The sequence below is a fragment of the Macrobrachium nipponense genome, chromosome 1 (assembly GCF_015104395.2).
Source record: "Macrobrachium nipponense isolate FS-2020 chromosome 1, ASM1510439v2, whole genome shotgun sequence".
Taxonomy (NCBI): domain Eukaryota; kingdom Metazoa; phylum Arthropoda; class Malacostraca; order Decapoda; family Palaemonidae; genus Macrobrachium; species Macrobrachium nipponense.
In genome coordinates, this window is record NC_087200.1 from 11,552,020 (window position 1) to 11,565,812 (window position 13,793).

Here is a 13,793-nt window from a genome sequence, read left to right on the forward strand (position 1 = left end):
AGACCCCATCGACAGATCCACAAGAATTCTTGGCCACAGATCACTATCTCGCTAAGGTTCTTGAGATGAAGCAGACTCCTAGGCAGTAGCCACGAAGTCTTCCATCTAAGAAGGTAGGAACTAAGGTTTATTTATACCTACAAACATATGTTGTTTACCTGTCTAGTCAGTTAGTTAGCTGTCTCGTTCCGCCTTGCTCCACCAAAGGGTGTCAATCAGCTATGTATATATCTGGACAGGTAAGTTGAATGTATGAAAAATGACATTGGTTTTATGATACAATAAAGTTTCAGACATACTTACCTGGCAGATATATACATTGAAGACCCACCCAGCCTCCCCGCAGGAGACAGGTGAAGAGAGAATATGATTAGAAAACGGGAATAGTTCCTAGCCCTGCCACCCAGAGCAGGGCGGTAGATCACCTGACCTACCTGTAGCGAGTGCCGCGAAATTTGAAATTCTGTCGGGAACGACGGAGTCTGGAGCTATGTATATATCTGCCAGGTAAGTATGTATGAAATTTCTTTATTGTATCATAACAATGTCATGTTTCAAGTGTAGTTTTTTACCAGATCGGATCATTCCAACACAAGTAATGATTTGCCTATGTTGTATGATTATCCAATGAAGAGTGATGTACAGTATATTTATAGTAAAAGTAAGCTTCAAAAGTTAATTATTGTTTGATGCCAAAAATTAGCATTTTTTATTTTTTATAAAATTTTTGCATTAAGACATGAGGATGTGAAAGTGCATTATTGTTATTTTAGGAAATTTCCTTTGCAGTATGTGGCAGCAGATCCCCCAAATAACAAAGGCCTGGCTCAACTTGTGGTCCAGCTGTTACAGTTTATGGAAGATAACTTTGGTCCTAAAGTCACCAAGGCTCCCATGACGAAATTACCTGTGAGTACAGTTTCATTACTTTTAGTGGTCTTATTTTTATATGAACATTTTATTGTGAGGTTTGATTTACTCTATTACTTTGCAGATAGATTACTTAAGTGTACTGTCTGGTTTGATTAGTTTTACAGTCTGAATTGCTTCCTTTGGAGGTGTTATGAGTGGCAGTGTCTTCCTACAGGGGAGCCTTGCTCCATCTTTCTTTCGCCTTGTATTAACTTTATCCAAAGCAGTCTGTATTTGTTCCTACATGATAAACAAACCATCTTTCCATTACATTAGGAATTACTTATGGAGAAGCTGGAAAAAGTCTGCTTGACTTTTAAACAAGGCACAGGCAGTCCTCGGTTATCAGGAAACTCGGTTAATGGCGATCTGGATTTATGGCCGATAAGCTTCAGGAGAATCCTCTTCTTTGTCCGATTTGTTGGACGAGGAGGATGTTGGGGAGGCAGGTGATCAGTGTCCTCTGTTTGGGGGTCTCTGGTTGCACCTAGGGAGAGGATCTTCCCTTGGAGAGCCAGGAGTCTCTCTTCATTAACCTGACTCTCACTTCTTCAGGTGTGGTGGAGGAGCAATTGTCTGACCTGTCAGCAGCTTGGCAACCGCTACGACTTGTGGGAACTCCTCTTTGCAAGTCTTGCTGGCTCACCTCACCAAACCCATGGGAACTCACGTAGTGGAGATGCTGACTACCAGTACTGTGACTACCTTGACCTTTGCCAAGGTCCTGACTATGGTTTTCTGTCACCACCCGATGGCTACTGCTCCATCGGTGGTAATGGGTACAGCTGTACATCTGCCAGCCCCTCGAGTCGCGGTACCTTTGCCTCCCAGATTAGTTGTGTCTCCATCTATGGTTGCCGTGCCGGTTTCTCCTACAGGTGTTGTCTCCACTTCTCCTGCTACCTCTGTAGTATTGGAGACTCACCCTGTTCCTGCTGTTGCTGCTGCTCTTGCCTGGATGGAGGACTTGATCACCATCCTGAAGAAGTTGACAAAGAGGAAAGTTGAAGAAATATCCTAGAAGGTATCGTCGTCGTCGTCTGCTGCCTCCTACCCTCCTTCTTCCAAGGCTTCTTGGTTGAGGAAGAAGGTTCCTTCTCCATCCCCACCCTGCCCCCCCCCCCCCCCCCCAAAGAAGTCTCATCTCAAGATTTCTAACGGGCTGCCTCCCTCCACAGGGGAAGCAGTTTTCTCTCGTTGGCCCTCCCTAACCCTTGGGTTCAGGAACCGATTTGCTAGTCTTGCCTAGGCCTAGGATCTTGGGAGCCAAGGGTACATGTACTACAGTACTTGCCCCTATCACCAGCTCTAAGAAGTCTACTTTGAAGACGGATGTTGTATTCCCGGTCTGACCAAGACACTGAATGTTGGAACCTCTGAGGAGTCTCTAACATCCCGAATTGGTGACATAGAGACCTCTTTCCTTACAAGTGAGGTCACTGTGCGAGAGAAAGAGTCAAGACACACAGGTGCCTGGTTCAGTGCCTTCAGTCTCTTAACTGAACCCCTGGAGAAGTAAAGAGGAGGTCACCTGCTCAGACTCCTCTGGTAGAGGCTTTGGCCTCGAAGAATTTGGGGCACATCTTGAGGAGAGTGCAAGTTCTCATCAGCCAGCCACTGGCTCGACTCTGCCCAGTCCCCATCATGTTCATGCTATTGGTCAGGCTTGGCGGAGTCGAGTGCTTGGCTCGACAGTTGAGCTGAGTAATAAGCCCAGCTTGTGTGAACCTCTCTGTTTTCCTCAGGACAACTCTTCGCTGAGGTGAAAGCTTTCTTATAGACCCGTATTGCCGTCATCACCACAAGTTGTCTGACCACATAATGGCTCACCTCTCCTGTCGGCTCTGCTGGCAGGACAGGTGCGAGTGCTTGATCCTCCTCAGCTGTAACGTCCAACGAGGAGTCTCCTTGTCCTCGGAGTCCTACTACTCAGGCCTACGTTCCTGGCTTGGTGTTTGGTCCAGCTTGGTCGTATGCCTAGGTAGTGCAGGAAGGATCACAGGAGTCTGGCAATGTTCTTCTTGTAGAGAGAGTGGATTGGGAGAACTGCACCCTGGAAGGACTTGAGGGTTCTCTCCCCCAGGCTGTGGATGTTCCTGAGACATAGAGAACTTTTAGAGATTATTGCACTAATTCGTCAGCACAATGATCTTGGGAAAGGGACCATGGCCTCATCTGTGGATTGTCCTTTGCTCCTTGAATCCTTTTTGGGGTCCCAAGAAGGAACCCAAGGCTTAGGTGGGGTTGCCGTGGTCCTCTCTTGCCGAGGGGGTCCTTGACCAGGTGAACAATTTTGTCTCTGGGGAGGGGAGGAGGATTTGCTTCAGTCTAACTACTAGGACATGCTCCTTCCCCCTCCTCTGCCTCGACAGAAGCATTTCTATACGGCCTGGGAAGGGGCCTTATTGACCAAGAAGATTGACCTGGACCTGGTTTGTCTAGGCCCGGGTCTTTCGCTGCAGCACCTTGCTGCAGAAGGGGTCTCCCTCTTGCAACAAGAGGCTGCAAACCTGGAGACCACCACCATGGCGGCCCTTCAAGCAGTCTCATGGTTGGATCTATGGTGATTCACAGTTTCCAAGGTTGCTGCCTCCTCAGGTGCCATTTGGAGGTAGGGCTATCTCCTACTTGCCCACCAGACCTGTGAGCTAATCTGGTCACTTTTTCCTTGGGACCTTTGGTGAATGCTCAGCAAGTTTTGTAGCTTATCCAGCCCCTCTAAGAGGAAAGGTAGCATATGGTGTTGGGTTATGGAGGTGAGAGTAATTGTGTTAGTGACTGGCCTCTCCTCCTCCTCCTTCCTTATCATCCCTCATCTCTTCCGTCGGGCAGAGTGGATTCGAGCTGACAGATGCTGGAACTGGCAGCTGATGCAGGTAAGTTTACACATCAAGCACCCGTTCTGTTTTCCTATCTTACATTTATAGAAGAAAACCCACTCCTTCTTCTAGCAAAGGGAGGAAGGAGACCCAGACAATAACATGAACCTTATGTTTATATTTGCCTAACGGTCACTGACTTTTTAGATTCATCCTAGCCTTTTTTCGTGTGAGATTACGAGTCCCTCACTCATTCGAAAAAGCACAGAAGTCTGACAATTGATCTTGCAGTTCCTATACAGAATACGGCGGATGTGTACCAGACATCTGAGCTGGCCGGACTCTCGCCTACTGGATGGTAGTTAACTACCTAACCACCTTGATCGAAAGTTTAATAGCCGTTTTCAGCTTTGTTGATGAAGGTAATTCCTAATGTAAAGGACCTCAGGTGTGTATATATAGTTAAGAAAAAAACAAATTACTTAAAAAATTTGGTACCTCATATCATCCTACCAAGATCTCCAACTAGCTACTTTTGCCAGTGTTCCAAAGCTTACTTGTGTTCACTCTAGTGAGCTTCGATTACAATCAGTCCCCGGTTATCGATGGGGTGCTGATAAGTGAAAACCGCCATTAATGAAACTTGGCAATGCATGGCGTTTATGGCGCTGAGTTTCAGTTAATGGCGCCGATAACTGGTTAATAGCGCATCTGTTAGGGATGTTATGGTATCATAACTGTATTATCGGTACCTTATGGCGCCAGTAACCAAAACTCGGCGCGTTATGGGACCATAAATCGCAGATTTTATGGCGCTAGACAAGCCCCATGAAACTGGATCGCCATCAACCAAGTCTGCCTATAACATGGGACTGCTTGTAAGGCAGTACTATTCATTTTTGTAATTCAGATTCTGAGTGCAGCCTAACAATTGGTCATTCCTTTTGGGTAGCTCATTGCCAGTAATTCCTGATTCCATTATCTATTACAAGTTACAATTTACAAGTTCATCTGCTTTTGTGTACAACTTAGCGTTTTTATACATTTAACTTACCTGTCAGATATATACTTAGCTATTTGACTCCGTCGTCCGACAGAAATTCGAATTTCGCGCACACGCTACCTGTAGGTCAGGTGATCTACTTACCTGCCGCTGGGTGGCAGGACTAGGAACCATCCCCATGTTCTATCATATTTTTTCTGTCGGCCATACTGGCAACATCGTTGTGGGTATCTCCGGCTGGATTCGTATTTTGCATCGCAATTGATCTTCGTTTGGACTTCTCGGTGACGTATTTGCATTGATTGTACTGGCATACGCGATTGTGGACCGTTTTTGGAATTTGATTTGGATTGTTCAACATGATGTCTGATTCTGGAAATGTGGTGAGAATGTGTGTGAATGCGGGTTGTAAAGTTAGGATGCCGAAGGCATCAATTGATCCTCATACTATTTGCAGGAAATGCAGGATGTATGAATGTTCTTTTGGTAATACTTGTAATGAATGCAAGGATTTGAGTGAGGAAGAATGGAAATCTCTAACCTCATACGTGAAAGAAGTTAGAAAGAAACAGGGTGAGAGGTCTTCTTCCAAACCTTTATCTAGTTCTAGCGGGGTTATTAGTAATAATATACCCTCGTTCTCCTTTTACTGCCCCATCTAATGTACCTGCTCCTTTATTAGAACACACAGATTCGGCATCTGAGATAGCGAATCTTAAAGCCGCTCTTCGGAAAATGGAAACCAAAATGGCGGCCTATGAAGGTAAGCAGTGGGTAAGTTATAGTGGCTGTGGATAGTGATATTAGTGTCCCCAGTGCAGTGGAGGGGGCGTCTGATTGTCTTCACAACGCTCCCAGGCCTAGACCTCTTTCAAGCTCCCAAGCCCAGAGGAGAAGGAATGTCGAAAGCCGTAAGGAGGTTGTGGAGGATCCCCAACAGTCAGACGTCCCTTCTGTATCGCCACAGAATGCCAGAGAACGTTACAGAAAAGCGTTCTGCGTGAGTGTTTCTCCTCCTCGAGAATTCCTCACCTATAAGAGGGTGGAGATCGGCGGATCTTTCTCGCCCCCTTAAGAGACGTTTGGATGAACCCAGGATTACTTCTAGTCCTGAGCGTTTTCAAGAGGAGGACCATCCAGTAATTAAACAACCGAGGGTAGACAATAATGAAGAGACTAAAAGAATCCTTCGCACTATGCAGGATTCCATCACTTCTCTTGTGGGAGTTCTGTATAAAGACCCACCCTCCCAGAAGGAAAGACGATTTCCTGCCTATTAAGAAGTCTAGGCTATCGAGGGTTCAGACTCGCCATAGTATTTTGTCTTCCTCTGATTTGGAATCGGATTCATCAGCCTTGCATAGGCCGAGAGGATCCGTCTTCTCCTGTCAAACGCAGGCACGAGACGCCAGACAAGAGCGTCGAGTTTGCGAGACGTGAAACGTCAGCCAGGCGCGAGCGTCAAGATAGGCGCGTCATGCCATCCAGAAGCAGGACGCCTCCCAGGAACGAGGATCCAGGCAAGAGCCAGGACGGCCTACGAGGCACGAGACGTCAACAAAAAAGCAGGACACCTCTCAGGAGAGAGTCGTCAGGCAAGCGTCATGACGCTCCAAAGCGGTTGACGCAGCCAGAAGCATGACGCCTCCCAGGAGCGAGGCGCGAGGCAAGAGCCAGGACGCTTCGAAGCGCGAGACGTCAACAAGAAGCAGGACGCCTCTCAGGAGAGAGTCGTCAGGCAAGCGCGAGGACGCTCCTAAGCGGTTGACGCCAGCAAGAAGCAGGACGCCTCCACGGGAGCGGCTTCTCCTGATAGAGAATCGGTCAGGAAAGAGCGATCTCCTTCTAACCTGGAACTGGAAGAGATTTCTGAGGAAGAAGTTTCAACTAACGAGGGACTTTCCAATTATAAAGTTTTAGCCTCGTTACTTCTAGAGGAGTTTGCGGATTCTCTTAGTCCTGCAGCTCCTCCTTCGCCGAGATCTCTGTTTTCGAGCACAAAAACCCCGAAATCCTCGGCTTTCTTAAAGATGAAACCGGCGATCTCAATGAAGAAAGCCCTCCAGTCTTTAGATTCGTGGCTTTTATCAAAAAAGGAAACTTTGAGAACGGTTTATTGCTCTCCTCCCTCCAAACTGACGGGGAAAAGAGGCATTTGGTATAAGACAGAAGAGGGGATGGGATTGATGCTCCCTTCGTCGGCAGATTTCGATTTCTCGAGTCTTGTAGAGTCTGTGAGAAGACAAGTCTCTCAATTCAGCAAAGGCGTCCTGGAGTATGTCGGAGTTAGATCAGCACCTTAAGGGAATTTTTCACGTCTTAGAGGTATTCAACTTCTTGGATTGGTCTCTTGGGGTGCTGGCTAAGAAGACGAGTGAGCCAGATTTTTCTAGATCCAGAAACTTTTGCACAGTGTCCTATCTTGCATGGATAAGGCTGGTGCAAGATGGTTTCTGGTGAGTTGGCGGCTCTTTTTGGATCTGGGATGTTGAAGAAAAGATCTATTTACAGTTCCTTCCTAACGAAAGGAGTTTCTCCTTCTCAGAGGTCCGCTTTATTATTCGCACCTCGGTCAGAACATCTGTTTCCTTCATCTTTAGTGAAGGATGTTGCGAGATCCTTGTCCGGTAAAAGGCTACGCAGGACCTTCTTGTACAATCTACAAAGAAAAGTAGACCTGCAGTTAAAGACTCAGAAGAAGGTGGCTCGGACTCCAGTGGTGCCCTTTCGTGGAGCCCCTTCCAAACTCGATCAACTTCGGAGAGAAGACCCCTTTCGACAAGCGAGGGAGGTCTTCCTTCCGCTCTTTTAAAAAGAGCAAATAGCAGCCATGTCCTCCAAGCACAGGTAGGGGCCAGACTTCAATACTTTCTGGATGCCTGGTCCGTAAGAGAAGCAGATCCCTGGACTCTGTCTGTCCTACAGAAGGGGTACATCATTCCCTTCGTAGCCAGACCTCCTTTGGCAACATCTCCAAAGGATTTGTCGACGAGTTACAAGACCCTGGACTGAACGAGACTCTCCTTCAGAAACGGTGGGTGGTCGATGAGGGACAAGAATGCTATAGAGCTAGTGCAAGATCCTTTCTCCCCGGGGTTTTACAACCGCCTTTTCTTGGTGGTTCCAAAGGCTTCGGGGGGATGGAGACCCGTCCTAGATGTAAGCGTCCTGAACAGGTACGTGGAAGAAAAAGAATTCTCCATGGAGACTTCAGCTTCAGTTCTGTCTTCCCTACGTCAGGGAGATTGGATGGTATCCCTGGACCTTCAGGATGCTTACTTTCATGTTCCGATTCACACCCATCGTCAAGAAAATATCTAAGATTTGTTGTTCAAGGACAAATCTTCCAATTCAGGGCCTTGTGCTTCGGCCTATCGAGCCGCCCCTCAGGTATTTACGTATCTGATGCGGAACGTGGCCAAATGGCTTCATTTAGAAGGATACGCATCTCAATGTATCTCGACGATTGGCTAATCGGGCCAAGTCAGAGAAACGGTTGTTTTTGGAGACCTACAGGTCTACTTTGAACCTAGCAAAGACGTTAGGATTACTCGTGGAACCTCGAGAAATCGCAGATGATCCCCCAGTCAGAACTTAGTCTATTTGGGGATTCGGGATGGATTCTCGGGGTTTTCGGGCTTTTCCGTCCCAGGAAAGGATTGCTCGGGGATTACAAAAAATCTCGAGCTTCCTAGAGAAAGAACGGAGTTCAGTGAGGGAGTGTTAAGTCTTCTGGGAACCCTTTCCTCACTAGAACAGTTCATTTCGCTAGGAAGACTCCACTTCGCCCTCTTCAATTCTTCTTAAGAAGAATTTGGAGTGGAAGAACGGACAGCTTTCGGACACTTTCAGTATTCCTCTGGAAGTAAAGAATCATCTGAAGTGGTGGATTTTCCCTTAGAAAAGAACGAGGGCTTGTCTCTAGAAGTTCGGAACCCAAAACCTAATCTTGTTCTCAGACGCTTCAGAGAGGGATGGGGAGCGACTCTAGGGACAAAAGAAATATCAGGCCAATGGAGGAAGGATTAGCTAAGACTGGCCATATAAACTCCAAAGAACTTTATGCCGTTCTTCTAGCTCTAAAAGCCTTCGAGACACAGGTGTTAGGTCAAGTGGTACAGGTCAACTCGGACAACACACAGCGTTGGCCTATATCAAGAAACAAGGGGGAACTCACTCTCTTTCTCTGTTCCATATAACAAAAGAGCTGTTGTATTGGGCAAAAGAAAAAGAAATGACTCTTCTACAAGATTCGTGAAAGAGAGAAGAACATCAGAGCAGACAGGCTAAGCAGGTTTAAACCAAGTTCTCCCCACAGAATGGACCCTTCACATTCAGTGTGTCAAGCTCTGTGGTCCCTGTGGGGCATCCACATATAGACCTATTCGCCACCTACCTATCCAAGAAGGATAGAGAACTTTTGCTCCTTAGTGGAAGACCCAGAGCGATAGCGGTGGACGCCATGCTACTGGACTGGTCAGGCCTAGATGCCTACGCATTTCCCCCCTTCAAAATGTTAGGAGTGGTGTTAAGAAAGTTTGCGGCATCAAGAGGGACGAGACTAACACTCATCGCTCCCTTTTGGCCGTCTCAAGAATGGTTCACAGAGGTACAGGAATGGACAGTGGACTTCCCAAGTCTCTTCACAGGAGAGATCTTCTCACACCCCATTTCGAGATTGGTAACCCCATCACCTCAAAACCTCCCCGCTCTCGCTCTGACTGCCTTTCGACTATCGAAAGACTTGTCAGAGCGAGAGGCTTTTCAAGCAAAGCTTCAGAAGCAATTGCTAGGGCCCGGAGATCTTCAACTATTCGGGTCTACCAATCAAAATGGGATGTATTTAGAAGATGGTGTAAGAAGAATAAACTGTCCTCTTCCGATACCTCTGTGACCAACATAGCTGATTTCTTGATTTTCCTTAGGGAAGAATCAAAATTATCAGTTTTCTATTTTTCTTCTACCATTAAAGGTTATCGAAGTATGCTTTCGGCCGTATTTCGAAAACAGAGGTTTGAGAATTGCAGAAGATAAAGACTCCACGATCTTATTAGATCTTTTGAAACACCTCAAAAACCTTTTCTCCTCGCACTCCGAACTGGAACCTAGATGTAGTTTTGAGATTTCTATCATCTAGTAGATATTTGAACCTCCTCTCAACGCGTCGTTTTTAGAGATCTAACGAGATGGTATTTTCTTGTTGTCGTTAGCGACTGCGAAGAGAATTAGTGAAATACACGCTCTAGATTCTCGAGTAGGATTTAAGAGTGATGCGGCAATTTGTTCTTTCCAGACTCTGTTTCTGCTAAGAACGAGAACCCTCTAACCCTGGCCAAAGAGTTTGAAGTTAAAGGACTTTCAAATCTAGTAGGAGAGGAATTAGAAAGATCTTTATGTCCGGTTAGAGCTTTGAAGTTCTATTTAAAGAAGAAGAATGAACTAAACGTGTAAACAAAGCCTGTGGTGCGCAGTTAGGGATCCTAGTAGACCCATGCCCCCCACAAAAATGCATTAGCATTCTTTGTGAGGAGCATTATTACGGATGCTCATAATGACTGCACTGAAGACTCTTTCAGGACTCTCCGAGTGAAGCTCATGAGGTTAGAGCGGTAGCCACTTCATTAGCATTTCAAGAAGAACAGTCTTTAAAAGACATTGTGATGCGACTTACTGGAGGGGTGTAATTCAGTGTTCGCATCGCACTATCTCAAGGACGTTAAAGTAACATATGAAAAGTGTTTCTCTCTGGGTCCTTTTGTATCAGCACATAACGATCCTTAGAAAAAATTTGTATTTGTTCAAATTTTGATAGTACATAGATCTACCTTGTGACGATTGTTGGTTTTTTTCTGCTGATTTATGCTTGCTGGCGCACGGACGTCCGAGCTTGGATCAGTGGGGGGAATCAGAGACGTCTTACTGAATATTGTACAAACATTTTTTTAAATTTTATTTTTTTTTTAATTTTATTTTTATTTTTGTACTTTTCTGTACGAATGTTTGTGTTTCGAGTTTGTGGTCGTTTGCAAGAGGTTTAGGGGATAACTTCTTGCAATCTTAGTAGAACTAACATGTTAGGTTTTGAGGTGATCGGGATCGATGTTGTGCTCCTTGTATAAGGTCTTTGTCAAGTAAGTGGATAAGCACCCATTGACGTAGTCCTTCCAGGATCTTACAAGTAAGCGGGTAAGACCCCTTTGGCAGAACCACAAGAACTCTTAGCCATAGATCAATATCTCGCTGATGGCTCTTGAGACTGTTCTAGACTCCTGGATTGTATTCATGAAGTCTTCAGTCTAAACAGGTAAGAACCAAGGTTTTATTTATTTATTACCTACAACGATAGTTGTGATTCCTGTTTGATTCTATATTAGCTGCTCTCTTTTCCCACCTCCAATGGTGTGAATCAGCTAAGTAATATATCTGAACAGGTAAGTTAAATGTATAAAAATGATATTGTTATGATACAATAAACGTTTTAATACATACTTACCTGGCAGATATATACAAAATTATACCCACCCTACCTCCCCTCAGGAGACAGGCGGTATAGAAAAAATATGATAGAACATGGGGATGGTTCCTAGTCCTGCCACCCAGCGGCAGGTAAGTAGATCACCTGACCTACAGGTAGCATGTGCGCGAAATTCGAATTTCTGTCGGACGACGGAGTCAAATAGCTAAGTATATATCTGCCAGGTAAGTATGTATAAAACTTTATTGTATCATAACAATATCATTTTTCGTCTTTGTATTCTGAAAAATTGGAGTGAGCGTTAACAATCAGAAATATGCAGTGACAGATTTATTGCTTATATCAGTGTGCTGATTACTGTCCTTTTGATTATTGCTGTGTAGCCCTCTAACGCTGGAGCGGTAAAAAAAAATTTGTCTCCCGTGTGCCGGAGGGGTTTCGGAGTGAGCGCAGAAGCGGAAAAAATATTTTTTTCAAAAAATCACAGCGCGCTTAGTTTTCAAGATTAAGAGTTCATTTTTGGCTCCTTTTTTTGTCATTGCCTGAAGTTTAGTATGCAACCATCAGAAATTAAAAAAAATATCATTATCATATATAAATAATGCGATATATGATAGGCAAAAACGAAATTTCATATATAATTGTATTCAAATCGCGCTGTGCGCAAAACGGTTAAAGGTAACAAGTTACTTTTTTTCGTTGTAATGTACACTAAATTGCAATCATTTTGGTATATAACACATTGTAAAACGATCAAAGTAACACAGAGAAAATATTATCACAAAATAATGCATGAATTCGTAACGCGCGGACATAAACAAATATTTTTTTCAAAAAATCACCATAATTCTAAATATTGTCCTAGAGACTTCCAATTACTTTCAAAATGAAGACAAATGATTGAATATTACTATAACTGGTAAGAGTATTAGCTTACAATTGCAGTTTTTCGACCATATCTGACGAGTTAAAGTTGACCGAATGTCCGTTTTTTAATTTTTTTATATATATATTTTTTTATGCAATTATTTCGGAAATAAGAAAAGCTACACCTTCAAATATTTTTCGTTTTATTCTACAATGAAATTGCGCACATTTTCATATATAAAAACTTTATGAAATGCCTAATTGACGGAGAAAATAAATTCGAATGGTACTAACGTATTTCGAGATGTACGTACGTTTTACGTTCGGGAGATTTGTGGCGGAAGAATCGGCGCGCGGAGGGAAGGAAAGATTTTTTTTTTTTTTTAAAATTCACCATAAATCTAAATTTTCATACATTCAACTTACCTGTTCAGATATATACATAAGCTATCGACGTCCGTCGTCCCCGACTAGAAATTCGAATTTCGCGGCACACGCTACCAGGTAGGTCAGGTGATCTACCTGCCTGCCGCTGGGTGGCAGGACTAGGAACTATTCCCGTTTTCTAATCAGATTCTCTCTGTCGCGTGGGAAGGTAAACATATGTTTGCTTTCCCTCCTGATTTGATTTTCGTGTTTCATCGCCATCGATCTTCTGGGCCGACTTTTTACAGGAAGTACTGGATCGGTGGTTTTGGCATACGTTTTTAATAACTTTTTAATAACTTTTAATGAATTAACTTCGAAGTTTTCGAAGAATAGAGTATGTGTAACTACCGAAGTTTTCGGTAGACAATTACATAGTTTGCAAGAAAGGGAAATATAAATATTATTGATTGATGAAGTGTAATAAATGTTAGAATTTGATTGAGGAAAATAAGGTAACTTCCTATTTGAGGAAGTCAGAAAACATAGAACTAGATATGCTTTCTTTAGAAGCTTTAATAGCCCTCGTTCTGACAAGCAGTTAGAATATTAACAGTACTAGTAGTGTTGTTTTCCTCATCACCTTCTTACTTCACAGAAACTACAAATTCGTTTGCAATTTGAAGATAAAGGAATGTTTAGCTCCAGATACGAGCTATTTATAAGGTTAAGAAGTGATTATAGTTGTTCCCCATTATTGCATTAGAGGGTGCGTCTGATCGGCTCTGTCGTCCGCTCCCAGGCCTAGACCTCTTCCAAGCTCCCTGGCCCGGAGGAGAAGGAATGTTCGAAAGCCGTACGGAGGTTATGGAGAACCCCCCACCGTTCAGGCGTCCCCTCGGCAGGTTCTGTAGAACGTCCCAGACTGCCAGGGATAGCCATTGGAAAGGCATCCTAATTCAATGTCTTTCCCCTTTTTATTATCGTCTTGAACAGAATAATGGAGTAAAACCATTCAACGGCGTAGATTAAATGAAGATGCAAGATAATCTCGTCTGGCTATCGGAACCTCAGAAGAGACGGAGAAAGGTTGCGGTAGAGGCATTGCCCTAATCCGGGTTCGTCCCCCGTACAGTTGGACGGGGGGGGGGGCTCTATCCCATGGGGGTTTGAAATAGTTATTTCAATAAATTCCTCATCGTACAATGTATATGAAAATATCTATTCTGAGAAGATCGAATTAGATATTAAAGAATATTTGTTTGATCGAATGAATTATATGGATCTCGTTTAGTGATTACACACATATATATAACTTTTAAGCTTCTAGCTCCTTGGGCATGAAGCTCCG

The 13,793-nt window shown here is 44.2% G+C and overlaps 1 protein-coding gene across 2 annotated transcripts in view; it reads left to right on the plus strand.

The window, feature by feature from the left end:
* The window catches only part of LOC135219128 (SWI/SNF complex subunit SMARCC2-like), a 69,387-nt gene that overhangs the window by 21,877 nt on the left and 33,717 nt on the right, over nt 1–13,793 (plus strand). For both annotated transcript variants that reach the window (XM_064255581.1, XM_064255583.1), the window contains exon 2: nt 790–909. In XM_064255581.1, the coding sequence (XP_064111651.1) occupies nt 790–909 (120 nt within the window). The remainder of the gene's footprint in view (nt 1–789; nt 910–13,793) is intronic.